Raw genomic sequence first — 26893 nt, forward strand, 5'->3', positions numbered from 1 at the left:
ATCAGTTGACAATATTGTAAAACTTCTATCTTATCTAACAGCAGGTTAGGAGCCAGGTACTTTTGATAAAATTGGCCAAATATTACTACCCCAATTTGTAAATTCCAGCCCCTTTTGTTAAATATAGGTAGTCAAAACCCATTCAGGGGCTCCCAGATGGGAGCCAAGCAAGTATTTGCTTGCTTCAAAGCAAGCAAGTATTTATATCAACAGCATGAAAACCCAAGGCAGGATTCTCATCTGAATCTGCCAGCACTCAATCTTGAGTGTGCTATTACCTACAATAAAGCTTCATTTCTAACTCACCTACACTGACTCCTGCATAAATTCCTCCCTGCATAAAAGTCAACAACTGAGATCCCTTGGCACCCTTGGGCCCCAACAAACACACTATGGTAGAGAAGTATGAATGCTTTGGTGGTAATATGAATGGAACCATGAATGATGTGGTAATATATATATATATATATATTATATATTATATATATACACATATATAGAGTAATGAACATACACACTCAAGTCATATACATTACAGTAAATAAATGTAATCTCAAAAATATAGTTAAACCAATAAAAGCTTCCTATGAGGTTAAATATATATTAAATATGTGTATATATGCAGGCATATTCTATTATTTGTAACTGTACTGGGGTGCTTCTGGTGTCTGGTTTTGGTCCTGAGATTTAGATAGTTCAATTTCCTAAGATACCTTGGCCTAAAGAAATACTGATCCTCTGTATGCACAGAGAAGAGAAAATGCTGGGGTTTAATCACTTTCCTGATTTCTAAAGACTGCACTGTAGAGAAGCAACTACTAGACATGCAATTTTTAAATTCTTTATCTGGTTTCTGGGTCATTGGTGGGTTTTGGAAGACTGGTTTTACCTCAGGAGTAAATGCTGCATTCCACTTTGAAGCACAGAAAATGACTGGAAAACCTAATAAGATGGTTTTCCTCTTTTGCTTGATAGGACCGAGGTGTGTTGGGAGGGAAGGATGATGGTAGATATGGAGTTAAAGAACATTTTTAGTATGTTCACAATTACTATAAAATTTCTCATTAATTTCTTTGGCTGAATGCCATAAGTGTTGATAAAGAATGTCTTTGTTCAGATTTTAATAGATTTTTTTAAAATTCCATTTTGATCTCTTCCCTGATGCAATCATTTCTCAAGAGTGCGTACTTTCATTTCCACACACTAGAGAATCTTACCATTTATTTTGTTATTGATTTATAGTTTCATTCCATTGTGGTCAGAAAAGATACTTCATATGATTTCAAACTTCTTAAATGTGTAAAGAATTTATCTATGACTTAATAATGTTAAACAACTTAGTGTCTCCTCAAACTGTTTCTTTTTATTGGTAAGGAAAAGGGAATAAAAATTCTCCATATCCCAACTCTGATTGGTTCCTATGGATTTTTCCATAGTTGGTTTAATGAATGGTTCATCATTTCTACCCCCACTATAGGTGGCTTTGTGAAGGTTCTGTTCTAAATTTTCTACTCTAAGCTTCCATCACCAGGGCATAGCCCAATATAAACTACTATGCTCCTCTCCTTCACTGGTAGACTTACCCTTTAAATATCTCCTAACTCCTAATTTTCCTTTCTGGCACTGGTCACTTGGAAACAAGTCTTTAATAAAGACTCTTCTGGTTCAGCTACACCCACTGCTCTCCGGTAAGTTCTTTCTCTAGAAGGCAAAGGACCCACTCTTTTGGGTGGTGGACTGTAACAGAAACGTAATTGAAACTAGCTTAAAATATGATGGTTTAATTTGAAACAAGCGTGTATTTAGTAATAATGAAAGGTACAATACTTTAATTTTACTCATGCTTACTAGTAAAAGTTAGCTCATACTAACTAACAAGAATAACAATTGACCTGGTATCATGAGGTGTTGTGACTATTATCAAGAAATAATAGGCCCAAGGTTTGTATTAAACTCAAGTCACCACAACAAATTTTGACCCAGAAATGTTAGCATGGAGTTCTCTGGTCAGGTAGAAGTGAGATAGGAAGCATCCCCAGAGAGAAGAGAGGGTCAGGACTCCAGAGGAGACTTTGCTCTTCCAGTTGTTTTATCAGGCTGTTGGACTAGAGAATAAAATGTAGTCTTTTACTGTTAGGTAAAAATTTCTGATTATAATTTCATAAAAATGTAGAATATTTTTAACCAAGGAGATTAAATATCTATATACTGAAAAGAAATGAAAAGTCATTCAGCACCATGAATTGGAAAAATAAATATTGCTGTAATTTTCATACTATGCAAAGTGCTCTATATATTCAAAGCAATCCCTATCAAAAATTCCAATTACCTATTTAAAGTAAAAAAAAAATTATTAAAAATTTTCCATTTAAATGTTGTTTAAATTTTTATTTAAAAAACAAACTTTCGTTTTTTGTTTTTTTTTTTTCTTTACTGACTTGACATGTTCATATTTACAATGATGTACATGATTTTGAGGAACATGTTTTGACCTCCTTTGATGTATGTCACCAAAACACACTCACCACCAAAGCACTCATAGTCTTTACCATAGACCATTGGGCCCCCTGCCATCTTTAATTCCAATCCAACTTCCCTCCTTAACTGCATTTCTCACAAAATTTTTTTAAAAACCTAAAATTTCTATGGAAACAAAAAATACTGCAGGATTCTTTAGAAAAAAAAGAATGGCATCACACTTTCAGATTTCAAACTGTATTGCAAAGGTATCTTAGCCAAAATAAAATAATATTAGCATTAAAATATAGACATTGATCACTGGAGCAGAATTAAAGATCCAGAAATAAACCCACATATTTATAATTAATTTATGACAAAAATCATTAAAGATATTCAGAAGAGAGGGTAGTTTCTTCAATAAATAGCATTAGGAAAATTGAACAGCATGTGCAAAAAGAGAGAGCTATACTACTATCTTATAAATACAAAAATCACCTTAAAATGGATTAAGGACACCATAGTATCTGAACCATTAATTTCCTACAGAATCATAGGCAGTAAGCTTGTAGCTACTGGTATTGACAATGATTTATTTGGAACATCAAACTTAAAAGTGTCTGAGCAGCAAAAGAAACCATCATCAAATTAAGAAGGCAATTTATGCAAATTGGATGAAATATTTACCAAAAAAAAAGGGTTACATTCAAAATATATAAAGAACTTAAGTGACTCAATATATTGGGTTGCATGAGTTCTTTAAATATATATGATATGTACAGATGTCATATATTTGACATATACATATGATATATACATACTTATATAACTGTCGCATTGAACACCTTTATGAAAAATATTTTGAGTACCATGAAAAATTGAGTCTTGTCAGAGAATCATTTCCTTGGATAGAGAAACAGACAAGATGATGTGTGTTGGCCAGTTCCTGCATCCTTCACTTCCAATGTGGGTAGACATTCCCAGACCCATGCCTATGAGGTCATTCTCAATCATCTTTGCCTATGATTTTTTGACAGAGGTGCCGTTCCTTTTATTATGGAACTATTGTTAATTAGTTAACATAGAAGCCATGATTAAAATATGCCAGTGAGCCTATGTGTGATTGTTATGGTCAGGGATATTTTAATAAATCCTAAGATGTCAATGAAAAATATTCAACTTTTTCTTTAAAATTTTGGATGAAGAAAACCATTTTAGAAAAGCAAGGAGGGATCACTATGGATTCTGCTGTATGCTAGAGACCACACATGACCTCCTGCTGGGAGGAAGGGAAACAATGGACTAGAAGACAAGAGGCTATCTCCTAAGGGGGAAGGGGCCCAATGGACCATGGTGGAATACTATGGGTGCCTTGGTGCTGGGTGTGGTATGATTACATACATGTGAAGAGGTGGGATCATATATTTCTGAAGCATATATAGTCTTGTAGACCAATGCTACCTTAATATAGGTAAATAAATAAGCAGCATATCTCCAAGGGGTCAAAACAGCATATGTGTATTGTTTTTCTCTCTTATCCCAAGAAAACTGAATTTCTCTTGGATGAGAGAGACAAAAGAAAACCTCATTAAGGAGACTCATGGGAATCCAGCCTCTAAAGTCAGAGAAACCGGGCGTCCCTGATAGAGCAGCGGGTTGAGCACAGCTCTGGGAGGCTGTCCGCAGCTTCTGCAGCACGGGTTCAATTCCTGGCCAGCCAGGGAGATTCCCACATTGCACAACAGACCTCTCCTGTCAGGCTAGCTGCTCCCCTCAACAATGCTTTCTGTCCATCTACCTGTTCTACCCCCAACTCTGCCTCTGGTGAATCCTCTCACCCTCCCACGCCTCTGGCCTGTACCCCAGCTATTGTATAAATAAAAAATAAATCTTTACAAAATTAAATTCACAGAAACTATGTTCCCACTGTGTCCTCTTAAGTCTGCTTTACCAATTTCAGGTGATGAGAAAGCACAACAGTGATATCCAGGGGTCATGAGTGAACCCATCTGCCTGGACTTCCTGGAGACAGAACTTCCAACTTCACCCATCAGCCAAGAAAGAATCTGGGTTAGTGAGTTCAGACTGTTCCCAAACAACTTCTGGGTGAGCACAGCATCTTCACAGGTGCTGGGGGATGTGGAATGGTACAAGGGATTCTTTCTTGGCATTAACTTTGGTGGAGTAAATAGAGCTAGAGAAGGGAAATTTAATGATACAAAACCTGTCGAATTAGCATCTGTGATTATGATGGGAGATTCTAAATATATTAGATATCTTGTGCTTTTTTTTTTTTTCAATTTTTTTCCTCTGGTGTTGGCTGTCAATTATGGGGCTTCCCTCCATCCATCAGCAGCATTTCTTTACTGCTTCTAACTCTTCCCCACTGATGAAAATATTTAACATCCCATAAAAAGTAATATTTACTATTTAATGTTGATAGGCAGAATATTGTTGAAGAAAAGAGTAAGATGTTCCATATTTTCTCAAGGGACACACAGTTTAAATCAGGGGAAGGGTCATGATAATAGAGACAAGTTCCTGATATGGCACTGAAATCCTGTTGATGTGCATCCAAAAGATGTTGACTCAACTTGGGGAGATTAGATGAAAGCTTTGCAGACAAGCTTAAAATAATAATCAAGGACTGACACTTGAAGTTGCTGTGGAATTCTTCCTGTGAATAAAGGGTAAGAGCCAACAGAGAAATAAATGTAAGGACTTATTAAGTTAGTAAGTGTATTTATTAAGGCTAGAGTAAGGTGTGTATAGGAAATGATAAGTAGTTCTTGCTATGTGATCAATAATGAAGGCAGGGCATAAAAAGTTGAAAATGAGTTGGAACAGGGAGGCAACAAGGCAGAGAACAGAGATGTATGTCTTGGTTAATGCATTGCTACTTAATTCTGCAATTAGTGGAGTTAGTGTAGGATGCGTAGCAAATGGGTCTCATGATCAGATCCACTGAAAGATCACCCAGCTCAGTGTGACCAACAGAGTGTTGTCTGTGTCCATGCCCTAGAGAGAGGAGTAGCAGAAATCAGTCTAGGTTGGTGGGAGATGAGGAATGACCCTATGAGCAGTGGAGACTTATATGCAAAAATTCGCTGATAAATGCTCGGCAAAGGTGAGCACCATAGTGACATCCAAGGGTCAAGAGTGGACCCATCTGCCTGGCCTTCCTGGAGACAGGAACTTCAGCTTCACCCATCAGCCAAGAAAGAATCTGGATTAGTGAGTTCAGACTGTTTCTTGACAACTTTTTTTTTCAAAGATTTATTTATATATACATACAAGATCTGGGGTACAAGCCAGAGGAGCGGAGGGTGAGAGGATTCACCAGAGACAGTGGGGAACAGAACAGGAAGATTAACTGAAATGCACTGCCTGAGGGGAGCAGCAGGTGAGTCAGGAGAGGTCTGCTGCACCATGTGGGCTGCTCCCCTCAGCAGTGTATTTTAGTCAATCTGCCTGTTCTGTTCCCCACTCTGTCCCTGGTGAACCCTTTCACCCCCTATACCTCGACCTGTACCCCAGTTCTTGTATGCATAAATAAATCTTTAAAAAAAAGAAAAGGCAATTATTTTCCACCTCTTTGAGAATGGAATCTACATAAATGATTGGATCTTAGCCTGAGAGATTTGTCTCTATTTTTATGTATTTATTTGATTACTTAACATTTACTTTTTTGTCCCTTTGGTTTATTCCTATAATGCAGGGTGTTTGCTGCTTCTGGCACTGCAAGATGCCCCAGGATCATTTAATATATCTACTGGTCCAGACCTAGAAAAGTGGTTAAACAATGATTCCTTATCACTCCACATCTGCGTTGAACTGCATTGTTTTACGTAATAAAATAATTGCTAATTATTTTTCATTTATTTACTGATACTTCACCTTACTAGATACTTAACTAGTAGAAAATTGATAAGGGCTAGGATTTTGAAAATTACTTTCACTGCATTTCCCAGTGGATTAAGCAATACTTGGAAAAAGTAAATATTTAAGACAATTTACTGAACAAGAAAAACAGCAACAAAAAAAAAAGCATACACAAAATAAAATTTTAAAAAGAAATGAAATTGGATAATGAAAAAAAAAGCATACAAACAGAGAAGATTGTACCTTTGAAAAATGTTTGGATTAGATGTAAGGATATAATTTTCAACATCTAGAGGATTTGTAACATTTATAATTCAGAAATTTTTGGGTTGCAGACACTAGTTCCATAGACAATACAGGGTGATATTAATATTTTTTTAAATAAAATAAGTTCATTTGTGTTAACTCAATGATCAATGTCTGTGTCTAAATTTACATTATCATACTTTCTATTCCAACAGTTTCATAAGCTACATGGAATCTGGAAACCAAACTCATATATCAGAATTTATCCTACTAGGACTTTCAGAAGAAGCAGTGTTGCGGCCTTTCCTCTTTTGGTTGTTTCTGTCTATGTACCTGATTACCCTCGTTGGAAATCTCCTCATCATCCTGGCCATAATCACTGACTCCCACCTCCACACTCCCATGTACTTCTTTCTCTCCAACCTGTCTTTCACTGACATCTGTTTCACTTCCACCATTATCCCAAAGATGCTGCTCAACATCCAGATGCAGAGCAAAGTCATTACATTTGAAGGCTGCCTCAGCCAGATGTACTTTTTCATGCTTTTTGCAGGATTAGACAACTTCCTCTTGACAGTGATGGCTTATGATCGGTTTGTGGCCATCTGCCACCCCCTGCACTACATGGTCATCATGAACCCCAAGTTCTGTGGTCTCTTGCTTTTTGCATCCTGGTTGTTGATTATTCTAGATTCTCTATTGCATACCTTAATGGTTTTACAACTGTCTTTTTGTACACAACTGGAAATCCCTCACTTTTTCTGTGAATTTAATCAGGTGATCCAACTTGCTTGTTCTGACACCTTCATTAATGATCTACTGGTGTATTTTGCAACAGGACTTCTGGGTATCATCCCTCTCACTGGTATTCTTTTTTCTTACTCTAAGATTGTAACCTCTGTTTTGAGAATCTCATCAGCTAGTGGCAAGTATAAAGACTTTTCCACTTGTGGGTCTCATCTCTCAGTTGTCTCCTTGTTCTATGGCACGGGACTTGGAGTGTATCTCAGTTCTGCTGCTACTGAAAACTCCAGGGACACTGCAATTGCATCAGTGATGTACACCGTGGTCACACCCATGATGAACCCCTTCATCTACAGTCTGAGGAACAAGGACATAAAGCAGGCCCTTGTTAAACTCTTCAGATGGGAAACAGCCCTGACATGACAGGATCACTGCCTCAGGATTCCATGCTTAGAAGCAGCAGGGCTCAAAGAACTTCAAGAACTGAATCATGACATTTTATCAGAAAATGCATAGATAATATGGCATTTACCTTGTATATGTAGTTAGCTTTCTTATTTTTTAATACATGATAAACAAAATTTTTCTGTATTTCCCTAATAATTTTTAGCCTATATTCAATGTGGAATAAAAAAAAATCACCATGTGAATTGTATTCAGTAAAATATTTAATACAGGAAAAAGGGGTACCTATAAAATTATTGGGAGAAATGCAGTAATAAAGATGTAATGATATGTTTTGCAGACAAAAAGAACCTATTCCTGGATTATACAGAGATAAGGTGTCAAAGTCTATGTGTGCACCAAGGTTTAAGGTAAAACACTCTAAAAAAAAAAAATATATATATATATATATAATTGGAACTGGAATTGCCATCAGATTAAATTTACATTAATCCATATGCGTACATCAATACAAAGTATCTCTTTAATGTGATAAAATTCATTATCTCTGTTGCAGCATTCGAGCTATTATGAAAAACCTATGATTCCTCAAGATGTGCATTCTTGCTTTCTTTTAATTTTTTAATCAACAGAGCACATTCAGACTTCCCTCAGCATTTTGTATCCTGATTCAATATATTCACAGATCATAAATATCCCACTTCACAACAGAAATTGAAATTCATTTTGAATTGGACCTTATTGAATTCAAAATTCAATCAACTATCTGCAGAAAGGTTTTAAATGTCTTCCTTTTCTTTTCCTCTAGCTGGATGGAATCCAGAGTTTTTGATAACGTGTCTTTTCAGTATATTTGGTTACTCTAAAAGTCTTTTCCTTATTCCATGGAGGAAGAAGAGTAGAATTTATTCTCTTACATATTTTTCCAGTTTTTACAATAGAAACAAACATCTTGCAGCTATTTGGTCTATTCTGGATTTCTATTTCTTCCCTATTCAAGTGATAGTACAATTAAAAATTTTCCATTTCTTTGAAGAATGTCATTGAAATTTTTAATGGAATAGCATTGAATCTGTAAATTGCTTTTCATAGGATGGCCATTTTTTTTAAAGATTTATTTATTTATTTATTTATTTATTTATTTATTTATTTATTTATGCAAGCGCTGGGTACAGTCAGAAGCGCGGGAGGGTGAGAGAATTCACCAGAGCCAGAGCGGGGAGCAGAGCAGGCAGAAGGACCAAAGTACACTGCTGAGGGGAGCAGCGGGAGGCAGGAGAGGTCTGCGCGCCATGTGGGACCCTCTTCCAGTGGCCAGGGAGCAGCCGGGGATTGAACCGGCACTGCAGAGGCTGCGGACAGCTTCGCAACCCAGTGCTCAACCGCTGCACCACTGGGGAGGCCCCTCATTTATTTTCTTAGTGAACCTAGCTAGAGGTTTGTCTACTGTGTTCTGTTTGTTTTGTTTTGTTTTATTGAAGAAGAACTTTTTGTTTCATTGATCATTTGGACATATACTTTTGTATTTCATTTTCATTTCTCTGTTGTGATTTTATTTTTTCCTTTCTTTTGTTGGCTTTTGGTTTTATTTGTCCTTTTTCTTGTTGCTTGAAGTGAGACAAAATGTTATTAATTTGAGCTCTTTCTATTTTCTTGTTGTGGGCCTTCTTGTACTGCTTTGCTGTGTTTGACAAGTTTTAGAATGCTGTGTCCTCACTGTCATTTTTCTTGAGGTACTTTTTAATATCTTCTTTAATTTCCTCTTACATACTTATAACACAGTTATTGCATTAATATTTTTTATTTAAAAAACTTGACTTTCTTCATGTTAATTTAATGACCACCAGCTTTATTGCATTTGCCATCTCAATTCCCATTTGTTCTGTAGGCTAACATATCCAATATTTCTCAAGATTTTGGATGTGGAGATAATTTGAGAGCTCTAATTCAGCCCAATTCTCAAGAAGTGCATTATTGATGGCTCCAAAACCCACTAACAAGACACAGACCCAGCATGGGGAGTGGGGAATTGCCAGAGAAATACCCAACAAAATCTGCATCAGGTAATAATAGCCCCAGACCTGCCATTAAGACACTGGCATAACATGGCTATCAGGTAAAACCACACTGGTCCATTCCTAGCTCCAGTGGCCCTCAGGGCCACTGGTAAGACCCTGGCCCAGCATGGGTGTGGAGAAAGCCTTGGTGAAGTCTACATGAGGCACCAGCACCGCATATCACAGTGCAAATACCCCAACCAGTTCAGGAAGTCGATCAAGCTCCATGAAAGACCCAAAAGGCACCAGTGGCCCTCATACAACTGGTTAGACATTGGCCTCCTGCAAGAGGCAGACCAAACTTAGCAGAAGTCCTACCCAAAGCAAAATGGCCCTAAAAGTAAATAATGTGGAGACAAAGAAAACCCACAATAAGTGGTCCAATGATCCCTCAGGGGAATACACAAAAGGAAAGAAAAAAATCTCCAGAACCCAATTACAAACACATGGAAGATCTATTATTCTTACCAAATACATGGTTCAAACTTTCCATCAAAAAGAAATTTGAAGAAGACACAGGAAATGCTGAAGGATACAATGATACAAAGATATACAAGATAATTTATAAAAACAAGTGAATGCCCATAGAAACAAAAATCAATGATCAGAAGGTCAAAATTGGAGTTCCAGGATGTAAAAAGATCAATAGAAAAGATAAATAATACTGGAGAAAGCTATGGAAATAAACAGATATATTAGAAAATTGAATCATTGAATTTGAACATGCAAATGCACAAAAAAATCAAGGTAGAAGGAGAAAAGGGCAATGAAATTTGAAAAATGAAGAAACAGTGAGAGCTATCAGACTCCATGAAGAAAGGTAATATAAGAATAATTAGTATCTTAGAGAAGCAAATGTGAGAAAAGGAAACAGAGAACTTATTTAAAGGAAAAAAATAGAGGGAAAACTTATTGAACAAAGAGAAGGAACTAAATATATAAATTGATGAAATAAAAAATAACACTGAAGGCAGAATATTGAAGTTGCAAGATGGGAGAAGCAGATAGTGTATAAAGAAGCCCCAGAAAGTATAATATCAGACTTCTCTGAAGAAACAATATGGGAAAAGAAAGATGGAATGACATGCTCCATAAACCTAAATATCAGCCAAGAATAATCAATGCTGTAAAAAAAGAGAGTTCAAGTGAATGATTTTATGTGTCATAAATTACTTAGGAAAACCACATTCCAGCAAAAGAAAGGAAATAATAAAATTTAGACAGAGATAAGATGAATAAAAGTCAAAAACAACCAGTCCTAAAGATCTCTGAAGCCAAAAGCTAGTTCTTAAAAAAAAAAAAAGTAAATAAACAAGTCTCTAGCTAGAAAACCAAAAATAGAGCCTCCCTGGTGGTGCAGGCCACTGAGTACAGCACTGTGAAGCTGTCCGTAGCCTCTACAGTGCAGGTTCGATCCCATCAGGCCAGGGAGATACACACATGGTATGGCAGACCTCTCCTGTCTCATCCACTGCTCCGCTCAGCAATGCATTTCGGTCAGTCTGCCTATTCTGTTCCCCACTCTGTCTCTGGTAAATCCTCTCACCCTCCCACACATCTGGCCTGTACCCCAGTTCTTCTATGTATGCATAAATAAATCTTTTTTTAAAAGAAAACTAAAACAAAAGGATATGAAATGAAAGAGGAGAATTTATAACAGACGTTGAACAATTCAAAGGGTAAGAAGAGACAACTATGACTATTTATATAACAAGCTCAATAACCTAGAAGAGATGGATGAATTCTTAGGTTTTATAGTCACCTGAGATGAATAGGGAAGGAATAGAGAGTATTAATAGGAATTGGAAACCTGGTGAGAATTTATTGGTGAGAATGGGAAGTGATACAGCTGCTATAAGAAACAGTGTGGACATCTCAAAAATTTAGACAGGGCCTCCCCTGGTGATGCAGGCAGTTGAGCGCTGCACTGTGAAGCTGTCCGCAGCCTCTGCATCACAGGTTCTATCACAGCCAGCTGGCGAAAGTCCCACATGGCAGGCAGACCTCTCCTGTCTTGCCCACTTCTCCCCTCAGCAGTGTATTTCAGTCAGTCTGCCTGTTCTGTTCCCCACTCTGTCTCTGGTGAATCCTCTCACCCTCCCACACATCTGATCTGTAACCTGGTTCTTGTATAAAATAAATAAATAAATCTTTTTTAAAAATTTAGATAAAGAATTAACAATGGCAATGTCATTTTATTTCTAGTTATATATCTAGCTATAGACCCAAAAGAACTGAAGGCAAGGAATAGATCCCTTACTTTTACATCAATATCTTTAAGAGCATTATTCACAATAGCCAAAATATGGACATCGACACCACCAATGCCTGAAAAATCAGGGATGACAATTCTCATTACACCTCCAATATAATAAGTTGACAATTATATTTTGGTGAATGTGGATTCTTACAAATTTAATTATGTGATCCCTCTTGGGAGTGGATTAAAACAAACCTAGATAATTGATATATCATAGCAAATTATTTTTTCCAGAACTAGATAATCAACAGAGTAGCTACTTTCATCTGAGAGAGGAAACATTATACATTTATTCCTCTGGTCCTTCTGATAATATTAAAAGAGACTAAATTTCCTATATTATTGGTAAGTTGCTGAAAACATAAACAGTGAAAACTGTTTTCTACACTAAAACCAAATAATATAATGAGAGATCAAATTTTTATAAGATAAAGAAGAAATGGGTAATTTTCATACATGAAAAATTAAAGAGATTGAATTCCCCTCCTGTTTCTCATACTTTCTTGGGGCAATTAATTCTTTCCTATAGGGAGTGCCTCTCGGTTCCAGAGCTTTTCTAGGGCCTGCTTTATATCTGTTTCTCCGACCATAGATGAAGGAGTTCATCATGGGTGTGACCACGGCGTACGTGACTGAGGCTATTGCACTGTGAGGTTTTTAGTAGCAGCATAACTGAGATACACACCAAAGCCTGTGCCATAGAACAAGGAAACAAGTAAGAGGTGAGACCCACATGTGGAAAAGGCTTTATACATGCCACTAGCTGATGAGATTCGTAAAATAGAGGTTATGATCTTGTAGTAAGAGAAGATGCTGGCGATTAGAATAGCACCTATAATTTGTGTCAAAAACATGACTACACCATTGAGGAAGGTGTTGAATCACCTGATTAAGTTCACAGAAAAGGCGAGGGATTTCTTTGCACATAAAGATAGCCTGAACATAAAATCATTTTATCTTATAATAAAGACATGAGAGCACTCAGCAACAAGGATGCCAGAAGAACACCATAGAACTTGGGGTTCATGATGACCATATAGTGAAGGGAGTGGCAGATGGACACAAACCAGTCACAGGCCATCACTGATAAGAGGAAGCTGTAATAGCCACCAAAAAATTCTAAAAAGGCAATGACTTTTCCCTGATTCTTGGATTCAGCAGCATCTTTGGGACAGTGGTGGATGTTAAACAGATGTCTGCAAAGGAGAAGTTACAGAGGAAGAAGTACATGGGAGAGTGAAGGTGAGGGACAGTGATGAGCCACTATAATGAGGAGGTTGCCAGTGAAGGTGACCAAGTACATGGACAGAAACACTCCAAAGAGGAGAGACTGCTGTGATACCTCTTCTGAAAGCCCCAGGAGGATAAATTCAGAAACAGATCTTTGATTTTCTTATTCCATGCAGCTGATATATCTGACACAAAAGATACAGTAACAATGCAAATTCAGATACAACTGGCATTCAACAGCAGATGTGTTGATTAATTTTGCATTTACTTAGTTATAATCTTTATGTATATCTTATAGTTATATGTTGTTTGTGGATCTATTGTTCTTTAACCAAAAAATCAGAGAATTCCAAATATGTCATCTCCTCATACACCATGTCACTGATAGCTGTCATTGATGTTTGTCTAAAACATTTCTAAAAGCTGTATCGAGGACTCTAAAATACTAACAATGGATCTACCATACAATCTAGCAATTTCACTCCTAAAAATTTATTCCTACGGACACAAAAATAATAATTTTAAAGGAAACCTGAATGCCTATGTTTATTGCAGCACTATTCACAATAGGTAAGATATGAAAATAACCTAATGCCCAAACACAGATGAATGATTTGGGAAGATGTGGTATATTTACACACTGGAAAAAAACTCAGAGATCAAAAATGATAAACTCATGTCATTTGCAGCAACATGGATGCAGCTAGTAGGGATTATACTCAGTGAAATAAGTCAGAAGGAAAAAGATTAATATTGTATGGTATGTAGGAAGAAGATAGAGAGACCAAACAAGGAATGGGGGGGTGGGGAGGAGGAAAAACAAAGTATCGGGGGGAAAAAAAGAAAAAAACTTGCTGAGACATTCAGAAAGGGAAGGAGAGGTATCAAAACAGGGAAGGGGGCCTCCCCGGTGGCGCAGCGGTTGAGCGCTGGGTTGCAAAGCTGCCCGCAGCCTCTGCAGCGCCGGTTCGATCCCCGGCTGCTCCCCGGCCACCAGAGGAGGGTCCCACATGGCGTGCAGACCTCTCCTGCCGCCTGCTGCTCCCCTCAGCAGTGTACCTCGGTCCTTCTGCCTGCTCTGCTCCCCGCTCTGGCTCTGGTGAATTCTCTCACCCTCCCGTGCTTCTGACTGTACCCAGTGCTTGTATAAATAAATAAATAAATCTTAAAAAAAAAAAAAAAAACAGGGAAGGGAAGAACACAAGAGACTATGGCAATGATTTACCGGTGTCTTGGTGGTAGAAATTTTATGGAGATTACATCTGTGAGGACAAATCAAACATACAAAAATGACCAATGAACAAAATATATCAATTAAATAATTAATAAAAAAGGTACTCATCTCTCTTAAAGAGCAGAAGAACAATTTCTTGGAGATATCAATGTCTGTGTCTCTTCCACTTTCTTTTCTTCAAAATGAAATATTTTATTTAAAGAAAACAATCTAAAGAAATCATGCATGTGTATACATATATGGAAGTGTTAGGCTTTTCAAGTATAATGTCCAGTGAAGAAATACTATGGTTGAATAAGTCTTAAACAAAATTAAATATAAATCAAAAACATGCATTTGACAAGAGCATTTCTACACTTTTTATTCAGTTCAAAGTTGTTATTGGCTCACGGTTTGATCCACCATTTTCAATGCTTTGATGATCTAAGGGATCTAGTCAAGGCACAGTTCTCAGTATTATTTATTTGCAAAAAAACACCTTGAACTCTGGGTTAGGATCAGTCCTGAGAGGTTTAAATTCTGGAAGCCAGAGAGATCATAAAGAAAGAATAATAAAAGCTGGATTTGCTTGACTTCCAGTTTCTAGGCATCAGACAGTCATTAGGAAAAACTGTTATTCCTGTCTGACCTATAGGGAAATCATGTACAAGAGACTGGCTTGCAATAAGAAAATGTGCCTAATGAGCAGACATGAAGGATTATAAATAGCTCCTATGCTGCAGGCCCTCAGCTTCCACGGCCCGAGGTATGATGGACATGGTTGTTGCTTTTGGAGTCGGTCATCTGGCTCAGGCACCAACACTTCACAACTTCCTGTCCTGCTATCTGGAAAGACAGACTCAGTCTCCATCGTCAACCCTCTAATTAGGAGTCTGAACTCAGAGACACCATCCTGGTGAGTCTGAAAGCCCAGGAGACACTTTAGCAAAGTGTCAGAGAATGGAAATAGAAATTTTACTTGAGATCATAGAGACTTTTTTTAAAAACTTATTTTTTTTTATTTTATACAAGAACTGGGGTACAGTTCAGAAGTGAGGGAGGGTGAGAGAATTCACCAGAGCCAGAGCAGGGAACAGAACAGGCAGACAGACCAAAGACACTACTGAGGCGAGCAGCGGGTGAGGCAGGAGAGGTCAGCTGCGGTGAGATCATAGAGATATTAATGAAATTAGAGATTGCCATTTTGTTTGCTTGGTTAAATGATAGACTTATAAGTAAGTTAATCAATTAAATTAAGTATTTTAATTTGTTTTAAAAACAAAAAGAACTGTCCACTGAACTCAACTATACAAGGTTCATTATTGACAAGTAATGGTAAGACATTCCCTTGGATGTGAGTGTGATAGGAATGGGAAGTTCAAAGTGGTTCCAGTACAATTAGAACATATCCAGGCAGTTTTTGCAATTAAGGGAAGTAGGAAAATAGTGTATGAGGTGTGGAAAGGTGTATATTGGTGTGAGAATATTATTGTGTGTATTTGAACATGAACTGTAACTCAGAAAAATCCATGATAATAGAGGTAGAGGTTACCTAGCAAAGCAATTCATGAGACACACATTTCATGGTACTTCCCTCACCCTCTAAAATAAAAAATAAATTTTATTTAATAGGTCAACTGGGAGCATTGAAGAGTTTGACTTTGCAATTATTTTATTCTCTGAAACTTAATTTTTAATTTTTAATTTGCTTCCATCTTTCTCTATTGTAAAGTGTACGAGTTCTTCGCACAGTTTATCCTACTGCTTGAGTTTTACTATTTTGATTGCATTCTTTCAAACAAAAATAGGAATTATTCCTACCAGTGTTGTGTATTTTTAATTATTTTAAATATGCACAAATTTTTAGGGGGAAATGTTTGATAGTTTATAAATTTTGTGTCTTCATCTCTCAGGTATTCAGAGTGTCCCTGAATATTTTAGAAATAGAATTTTTTCTTTATCTATCGATTAATTATCTCCTCTTATACCTATGTCTTCTTATTTCATCTGGCACTTTTTTACTTTGTGATTGTACCCATTCTATAACTGAGCTAAAATTGACACAAAACATTGTGTAAATTTGAGGTTATGAAGTTTTGATTTGACACATTTAAATATTATACTGATTGCTATTGTAGTGTTTGTCAACATCTTCTATGTTTGCCTTACAGAATTAATATTTGTTTTTTATAACCAGAGCAATTAAGAATTAGCCTCTTAGCAACTCAAAGTTTATCATGAAATATTGTTCACCACCAGTGCTGTGATGCTCTTCTCTTTCCAGTACTTACTGACCAACTTGACATGTGCGTTTGCACCCTTAAGCATCCCCTCTCCACTCTGTTATTGCATGTCTGACTTACGTCACTCAGCATAATGCCTAGGGGATCCATCCACACAGTCTGTTGTCTTAAATGGCAGGATGTCCCTGTTTGTCATGGCTGAGGACTACTTCCATCTACTGTATATATTTCATGGGTACACTCTTGTATCTTATTTACCCATTCATGCACATATGGAACACTTAGATTTGCATGATAGCTTGGTTATGGATAGTGGTGCTGCAATAAACATAGGAATGTACATATATTTTCAATATCCTCTTCTTATTACCTTTGACTATATACAGAAATGGGATTTCTGGATCACGTAGCAGTTGTATATTTTTGTGTGTGTAATCTCTATACTATTTTTCAAGATGACTGAACCAGTTTGTAGTCTCACCTGTAATATATATGCTTTAATTTTCTCCAGTTCACTTGAACTCTGATCTCTTGATTTCTTTACATATATATATATATATATATATATAATTCAAACATAGTTAAATAAATATTTCCTATCAGTTCATACATATATTATGTGTGTGTGTTTATAAATATTCACACATACATATTCTATTATTCTGAACTGTGCTAGGTTGCTTCTGGTATCTGTTATTGCTCCTGAGACTTAGACCTTTCAATTTTCTAAGTTATCTTGACCTAAAGAAATATCGATACTCTATGCACAGAGGAGATAAAATGATGTTGTTTAATCACTTCCCTGATTCGACTAAATGGACCCTGGAGATACAAAGGTTAGGTACCAATGACTTAAGACTTCTTTCATGGAATCTGTCTCTGGTAAGTTTGAAATGCTGGGTCATCCAGGCAGCAGATCCCTGCATGACTGCTTCCCAGGACAGAAAGTAAGCTAATTCTTACTGAAAAGCTGATGTGCTATAGGTTTTGCTCCTTTCCCTGCTAGGTCAGGGTGGGAGACACCCAAAAACATTCACAACACTTTCAGCATCTCCCTTCTCTGGAGTATAATCATCATTTATTTGTAGCATTTGTGATCAGGGTTGCGCCTTCCATCTACTGTCTGGGAGAAGGTGGTTGTTGGACAGTCACTGCCGACCTGTAGTGCCCTCCTTAGCACCTAGCAACACATCTGGAAAATATAAAGCTAAACTTAGATTTTAGCTGTCATTGTTGCAGCAACTCCATGAGTTTCACTGTCACAAAGTGCGTATCTGACCATCTTTATTTTTAAGCTACATTGTTTTTATAAAATAGGAAAGAGTCCCTAAACAACAAAAGAACAATAAATTAATCACTTTCCCTATGTGTGACAGAAAGGTATAGAGTTTAAAAGATAACCCAATCAACCAAAAATATCCAGCGTATTCTTGATCTTGTTGAATTATTTCAGTTTTTCTTTTGTCATTTGAAACTTTCTTCCTTCAAGGATTGGACCTAGTAATAAGTTTCTGCTGCTCTCTGGAGAACATAACTGCATTCATTGTCCAAAATGTGTAGTTTCTCCTTGGGCCATTGGGTCTCTGTGGAAACCATTGTATTGTTCCCACCAGACAAGGAAGCCTGAGAGTAAAGAGACAGATCTTTCTTTAGATTATCTAAGCAATTACAATCTATATAAAAAGTGAATAACTGTCATTTTAGCAGATGAAAGAAATTAGTTTGTCTTCCTACAAATATACCATGCATATTACACCTTCTTTTATTTCTAAATTCTACAGCAAGCCATTTGATTTCATCCAGCTTCACCACATAAACTTCTCTGACAGAGAGTTGTTTTCCTGCCTATTTTCACTAGCTTTAAATTCATACATTCATATGAATTCTTAAGCCTTAAAATATTAACTTTTTAATTTCTTTTTTTAAGATTTATTTATTTTTTGAATTATTTTATTTTATTTTTTATTTAAATTGTATTTTCATATTCCCCATACAATTACAACACCCTTATTTTGACCCCAATCCCTCCTTTCCCCATCCCCCAGCCCCCACAGAGTGTCTCTGGTTCATAGTTGTTGATTTTGATATTTTCTTTCTTATAGTTATTCTTTTTCCAGGTCCCTTATTTAAGTTTTCTAGATTCCTGCTATGAGTGAGACCATCCGGTATTTTTCTTTTTCTTTCTGGCTTATTTTGCTGAGCATGATCTCTTCCAGCTCCATCCATGTTGCTGCAAATTGCATGTGTTTATCCTTTTTGAATGCTGAGTAATATTCCATGGTGTATATGTACCACATCTTCTTGATCCAGTCATCTATTTTTGGGCATTTGGGTTGTTTCCAAAGCTTAGATATTGTAAATTGTGCTGCTATAAACATAGGGGTGCAGGTGCTCTTTGGAATTAATATTTCTGTGTCCTTTGGGTAAATACCTAGGAGTGCAATTGCTGGATCACATGGAAGCTCTATCTTTAGTAGGTTGAGGAATCTCCACACAACTTTCCATAGCGGTTGGACCAGTTTGCACTCCCACCAGCCGTGCAGGAGAGTTCCTTTCTCTCCACATCCTCGCCAACATTTGTTGTTGCTAGTTTTTTTAATATGTGCCATTCTCACTGGTGTGAGATGATATCTTATTGTAGTTTTTTTTTTTAAACATTTTTTTTAATAGAGGCATGTTTTATTTATTTTTTTTTTGTTTGTTTGTTTGTTTTGTTTATACATGCACTGGGTACAGTCAGAAGCGCAGGAGGGTGAGAGAATTCACCAGAGCCAGAGCGGGGAGCAGAGCAGGCAGAAGGACAGAAGTACACTGCTGAGGGGAGCAGCGGGCGGCAGGAGAGGTCTGTGTGCCATGTGGGACCCTCCTCAGGTGGCCGGGGAGCAGCCGGGGATCGAACCGGAGCCGCAGAGGCCACGGGCAGCTTCGCAACCCAGCACTCAACCGCTGCGCCATTGGGGAGGCCCTCTTATTGTAGATTTGAATTGCATTTCCCTGATTGCAAGTGACATTCAACATTTTTTCATATGCCTGGTGGCCATTTCATATGCCTGGTGGCCATATTTCCTCTTCAGAGAAGTTTCTTTTTAGCTCTTCTGCCCATTTTTTGACTGGATTATTTTCGTTGTTTTTGTTGAGTCTCATTAGCTCTTTGTAGATTTTTGTTATCAGTCCTTTATCATTAGTATTGGATGCAAAAATGTTCTTCCAGTTGGCGGGGTTTCTCTTTGTTTTGGTTATTGTCTCTTTTGCTGTGCAGACGCTCTTTAATTTGATGTAATCTCGGCTGTTTATCTTTGCCTTCACTATCACTGCTTTGGGTGATATGTCTGTAAAGATGTCTTTGAGGTGCATGTCATGTAGTGTTTCTAAACTGTAGACTAGTGTAAAAATTGTAACACCATTATTCCACTAGATTAGAAAACTTACAAATAACTTCATCATTTTAGAATATGCACTTCAATTTTTCTAGTTGGCAAAATACATTTGATTCATAGATCCAAATATCTTGAGTTCCCTTCCTAGAAAGGGGCAAAACTAATTTCATTAGAATGAGCTATATATTCAATGAATTCCCATTGTTAAACTTAGTAAAACATTCAATTTTCCAAAAAAGATGTTGGAAATTACATAAGTTGTGTTAAAAAAAATTCAGAATATAGTTACCTTTGCTAAACTTTCAACAGAACTCATTGTCTAAGAGTTTGTAATTTCAGTGTATCCTAGGGGTAGAAATTCCAATCCAATCATTCTCAAATAAACAAAAAGGGAATTTTTCCTGAATCATCCTCTCTTTATTTCCCTTGTTTATCCCATTCACTTTTCAATTTTTTTTCCTGCTGAAAGGGTTTATCGCATCTGCATCCATCTACTTTTTTAAGTGGTTCTGTGCCCAGACAAGGGAGCAGTCTCTGGTTTCTCAGTCTGGTCCCAACCTCCAACACCACTAGTGGATAAGCTGGGAGTAAGGTAGCTTCTGTCCACTGCTCTGCTTATTGGAAATAAGAAGGATGCACAAGGGGTAGGGGAACACCTGCTCCCAAGTTGGGCTCTTGAGACCCTCTGGTCAAGAGGCAAAAGAGGACTGGCTGCTCTGACACTGATGAGGACAGGCAGGGAGCCTATGTCTATTATTAGAAGGAACAAGGAAAGAGGCTCTGAGGTGACTTCTCCAGACGTAAGAGAGATTTCTTAAGTCCCAGGACTAGGAGTCTATATACGGTTTAGAGCTAGGGGTTGATAACAAAGAAATTAAATTTTATTGACTGAGGAAGTCGGGACAGTGGATTTGGCAAATGTCCATTTGTCCATCCAAGTGTGGTTCATTTTTCCCATTAATGTGAGCACCAATCAGCTGTAGCTCAGCAACTTTAGGGCCCATTTCACCACCTGGGTGAGTAACACAGGGAGACTGGATTTATGCAGTTCGGTTTGAACTGGTCAAGGATCAAGGTCTGTAGAACAATAGCTCAGAAAGGCACTGGTTGAGGGCAGGGGAGGAGTTGGGGAAGAAATTAGTTTAAACAAAAAACACTATGGCCAGGACATTTATGGAAGAAGGTGTCAGTCCTTGGTGTTGGCTTTATTTAACATGTTGCTTATCAGCCTAATAAAAGCAAGAGAAACAGCAAAGTTTCTCCTGAAGTCCCTCTCTTTGTCTGGGGACGCGACCTATCTCAGTTCTACCTGACCAGGGAACTACAAGCTAACTTTTCTGGGTCAAAACTTGGTGTGGTGACTTGAGTTTAATGCAAGTCTTTGGCCTATTATTTCTTGATAATAGTGACAAAACCTCCTGATACCGAGTCAACCATTATTCTTGTTAGCTAGCATGAGTTAATTCTTATCAGGAAGCACAACTAAAATTAAAATATTATCCCTTTCAATATTCTTAAACACTTGTTTGTTTCAAATTAAACCATCACATTTTCAGCTAGTTTCTATTATATTTCTCTTATTGGCCACCAGCCAAATAATGGGTCCTTTGCCTTCTGGAGAAAGAACTCACCAGTGAGCACTGGGTATAGTTGAAATGGGAGGCTTTATTAGAGACTTGTTTCCAAGGGACAAGTGCCAGAAAGAAGAATTCAGAGTTAGGAGATATTTAAAGGGTAAGTCTATAGGCCCAGTGGAGGAGAGGAGCATCACAGCTGTTCTGTGTTGGGCTACGTGCTGGTGATGGAAGCTTAGAGTAGAAAATTTAGAACAGATGCTTCACAAAGCCACACAGGAGAGGTGAGGTAGAAATGATTAATAAGTCATTAAACCAACTATGGAAAAATTCATAGGCACAGGCCAGAGTTGGATTATGGAGAATTTTTGATAATGAATGCCAGTTTAGTTCCCTTGATCAATAAAAAGAAACAAAGTTCGAGGAGAGGAAAGTAGTTTAACTTGTTGACAAAGTGAGACCAGCAGCAGACTAGTGTCTGAAAGACCACCGTCCTGCTTTTTGACAGAGTGCAGGGGTATTTTTTCAGAGTTATAGGAAGTAAAGCAGGGAAGGGGAATGGGCAAAAGTTACCATCTCATCCTTACGACACAAGCATCTGGAGATTTTGGAAGAGAAGTAGGTTGGCATCCACATGCTTTTGCTCAACTGGTGGTGAGAGCAATTCTGGTGCTATTTTCCCAGCATGTTCTTTTTTCCTGGAATGTAAGAAAATAAGGTTGTTAAGCTAGAGGATAAATAAAGGAAATGGGAGGGGCAAAAATAGAGACAAATGTTTAATTAATGTATCATTCCCCTCCTGGCAGTTTGACCTTCCATGTCTGTGGGAGAAAGAGGTGGTGTAATCATATGCCTACTTCCTGCTGACCTGGGCTGTTGGGGATTTTATTATGGAAGGATTGATTGTATGGTAATACAACAGCCCTTCATTGCTGCATCATATATCCCACTGGCAGATATGACCTTTCATTTTTATGGAAGTCCCTTTCTCAAAATGATGACATTTACAAATTTTTTGAAGCATTTGGATCACTAGTAGACATTTGTCTGATAGTGAGCAAATCTATGCAAAATAGTTAGGATCCAGTCCTGACTGAAGAGGCCCAGAGACTAATATTAAAAAGTTATGGAGACATAATTTGCCTCTACTTTCATCCCTCTAGTTTATCCAATCATAAACTAAATGTAATTTCAGATCTTTTTTATCTATTTGCATAATCTCATAGGGCAGAATAACCAGGTGGAATATGGTTGGCTTTGTTGAACTCTCCATAAGTGTGCAATACTTAGCCAGTCAGACAGTCTTCAGAATCAAGGCCACTGTCTCACCAGGCTTCCCATGAGACTTCCTCTTCTTCAGGATTCCAGGGCTTTACACCAGGGTTATTCAAGCCTACCTATGGAGGCAAGCTTCACCATCAGAACTTGGAGGTTTCTAGAACCCTCTGCACAATAGTCCTGCACCATATACCACTGGGACCCCTGACCTTTCTATTCCCACCAAAACCCTCTCTCCTCAGTTGTATTTTTCACAGAAATTTTTTTAATCCTAAAATTTGTATGGAACAAAAAATACTCAAGCATCTTTAGAAAAATGACTGACATCACACATTCAGAATTCAAACTATATTATAGAGTTATATTAGTCAAAACAGTATAATATTAGCATAAAAACAGACACATCAATCACTGGGACAGAATTAGAACCCAGAAATAAACTCACCCAATTATAATTGACTAATTTATGACAAAAATTACCAAAGATATTCAAAGAGGAAAGGATAGTTTCTTCAATAAATATTATTAGGAAAACTGAGCACCACCTTCAAAAGAGTGAGCTGTGCCACTAATTGACATTACACAAAAATCAATTTAAAATGGGTTAAGGATGCCATAAGATCTGAAACCATAAAACTTCTGCAGAATAATAAGAGGTAAGCTTTTAACTACTGGTCTTAACAATAATTTTTTATTTGCTTTCTATAGCAAAGACAAAAAAAGCATAAACAAACAAATGGGACAACAAATTTAAAAGCCTCTGAAGAGCAAAAGAAAACATCATCAAATTGAGAAGGCAATCTATACAGTTAGATAAAACATTTACAAAATATATCTGACAAGGGGTCATGTTCAACATATTTAAAGAGCTTAAGTGACTCAATATATTTTTGCTATTATGTATTTGCTATTGAGTTGTATGAGTTCTTTAAATATATATGTGATATATATACAGATGTCATATAGTTGATATATAAATGATACATACTTACATATATGTTATATTAAACACTTTTATGAAAAATATTTTGAGCACCATGAGTGTTTCAGTCTTGTAAGAAAATCATTGCCTTGGATAGAAAAACATACAAGTTGATGTGTGTTGGCCAGTTCCTGCATCGCTCAACTCCAATGTGGGTACACATTCCCGGACCCATTCTTGTGAGGTCATTCTCAATCACCTTTGCCTATGCCCTTTTGACAGAAGAGGCATTCCCTTTATTATAGAAATATTGTTAATTAGCCAACATAGAAGCCATGATTAAAATATGGCAGTGAGCCTATATGTGATTGCTATGGTCAGGAATATTTGAATAAACCCTAAAATGTCAATGAAAAATATTCAATTGTTTCTATGACTCTTTAGACAAGGAAACTCACTTCAGAAATGCAAGGAGAGATCACTGTGGAGCCCCCTGTATGCCAGAGACCACACATGACCTCCTTCTCAGAGGAAGGGGTCCATTGGACTAGACGATTAGAGGCTCTCTCTCAAGGGGGAGGAGGCCCAATGGACTATGAAGGAGGACTGTGGGTGACTTGGTGCTGGGTGGGATCATGTATTTCTGAAGCATATGCAGTCTTGTAAGCCAATGCTACCTCAATACAAATAAATAAATAAGCAACATATCACCCAAGGGTCAAAAATGGCACATCTGTATTGTTTTTCTCGCTTATCCCCAGAGAACTGAATCTCTCTGGGATTAAAGAGACAAAAAAAAAACCTGATTAATGAGGCTCATGGGAATCCAGCCTCTAAAGTCACAGAAATTTGGTGGAGTAAATAGACAAGAGAGAGTAAGGGGAAATTTAATGCTTTAAATTTAATGCACATACGGTGCCCTCTTAAGTCTGCTTTAATAATTACGGGTGAAAAGAAAGCACCACAGTGACATCCAAGGGTCATGAGTGGACCCATCTGCCTGACCTTCCTGGAGACAGAACTTCCCACTTCATCCATCAGCCAAGAAAGAATGTGGGTTAGTGAGTTCAGACTATTTCTTGACAACTTCTTTTATTTTTTTTCCAAAAATTTATTTATTTATACATACAAGATCTGGGGTACAAGCCAGAGGAGTGGAGGGGGAGAGGATTCACCAGAGACAGAGTAGGGGACAGAACAAGCAGATTGACTGAAATACATTGCTGAGGGGAGCAGCAGGTGAGTCAAGAGAGGTCTGCTGCGCCATGTGGGTAGCTCCCTGGCCGGGAATTGAACTTGTGCTGCAGTGGCTGCGGATAGCTTTGTAGGTTACATCTTAACCCCTTATGCCACCAGGGAGGCCCTGCTCCCTGACAGCTTCTGGGTGAGCACAGCATCTTCACGGGTGCTGGGGGATGTGGAATGGCACAACAGATTCTTTTTCAGTATTGACTTTGGTGGAGTAAATCGACAACAGCCAGTAAAGGTAAATTTAATGATATAAAATGTGCCAAATACCATCTGTGATTCTGGTAGGAGATGCTGAATATACTTAGATACCTTGGGTTTTTTTTTCTTTTTTTAATCAGTCTCCTCTGGTGTTGACTCTCAATTAAGAGACTTCCCTCCATCCATTAAAAACATTTCCTTACTGCTTCTCCTTTTTCCCACTGATGAAAATATTTAACATCCCATCTTTCACCCTTGTAGTTGATTTAAAAAAAATTGACTACTTAATGCATGGAAGGTAAGATATTACATATTTTCTCAAGGGAAACAGATTTAAACCAGGGGAAGGGTCATGGAAATAGTGACACGTTCCTCATAAGGCACTGAAATCCTGGTGTTGTGGATGCAAAAGAAGTTGACTCACCTTGGGGAGATTAGCTGAAGTCTTTACAGACAACCTTAAAATAATTATCAAGGACTGAGACTTGATGCAGATGTGGAATTATTCCTGTAAAAAATAAAAAAAAAGGTAAGGGGCAGCAGAGAAATAAATGTAGGACTTATTAAGTTATATAGAGATTATATTTATTAAAGATAGAGTAAGGTGTGCATAGGAAATGACAAGTAGTTCTTGTTATGTGAGAAATAATGAGGGCAGGGCATAAAGAGTTAAATATGAGTTGGACCAGGGAGGCAACAAGGCAGAGAACAGAGATGTATGTCTTGGTTATTGCATTGCTACTTAATTTTGCAATTAGTGGAGTTAGTGTAGGACGCGTAGCAAATGGGACTCCTGATCAGATCCACTGAAAGATCACCTAGCTCAGTGTGACCGACAGAGTGTTGCCTGTGTCCATGCCCTAGAGAGAGGAGTAGCAGAAATCACAGTCTAGGTTGGTGGGAGATGAGGAATGACTCTATGAGCAGTGGAGACTCTGTATGTGCAAAATTAGCTAATCAATGCTAGGCACAGGTGAGCCTTTTTACATTATTCTATTTAATTATTTTGATAAATCGATGGGTTTTTTGTTGTAATTCCTATTTTATGGATAAAGAGTGTGAGACTTACAGCTATGATGTTCATGTCCAAGGCATGCAGTGAATCTGGAGTTAAGCACAGGACCTGTTGTTTCCAAAGGGTTTAGATTCTAATATTATTAAAATATATTAAACATAGCAATAAATTGTTGGCGCCTTACCTCGTGGCATCAGGATACTCCCCCTTTCTGTGATTGGCTGTGCTTCTTTTGGCCCAGTGCGCATGACGACCTCCGGCGCACCAAATAAGGGCATGTGCCCTTCCGGGATTAGCTTCTTTTGGCCCAGTGCGCATGACGGCCTCTGGCGATCCGTATATGTGTTTGATCATTGGCTAGGCACTGTTGGCCTGCTTCTTCCGCTTCCGGTCCCCAGCTATAAAGCCCTGCCGAAACCGAAAGTAAACGAGACCTGCGATAGCTAAAGGAAGAGTGCACGTGTCTCCCTCCGTGGTGTACCCCTGTTCTTCAGGTCGCTGCTCTCCCCTCGAGAACCTCGTTGACCAGTCCGCGGGCTCG

The 26893-nt window shown here is 37.7% G+C and overlaps 1 protein-coding gene across 1 annotated transcript; it reads left to right on the forward strand.

Moving 5' to 3' along the window:
• The first annotated feature begins 6813 nt into the window (after positions 1-6813).
• Positions 6814-7752, forward strand: LOC119242221 (olfactory receptor 7A5-like). The gene has a single exon (XM_037507966.2). It carries the CDS (start codon positions 6814-6816, stop codon positions 7750-7752), a length of 939 nt encoding a protein of 312 aa, XP_037363863.1.
• The last annotated feature ends 19141 nt before the right edge of the window (positions 7753-26893 follow it).

The sequence above is a fragment of the Talpa occidentalis genome, unplaced genomic scaffold (genome assembly GCF_014898055.3).
Source record: "Talpa occidentalis isolate TD23 unplaced genomic scaffold, MPIMG_talOcc4v2.1 talOcc4.12, whole genome shotgun sequence".
NCBI classification, from domain to species: Eukaryota; Metazoa; Chordata; class Mammalia; order Eulipotyphla; family Talpidae; genus Talpa; species Talpa occidentalis.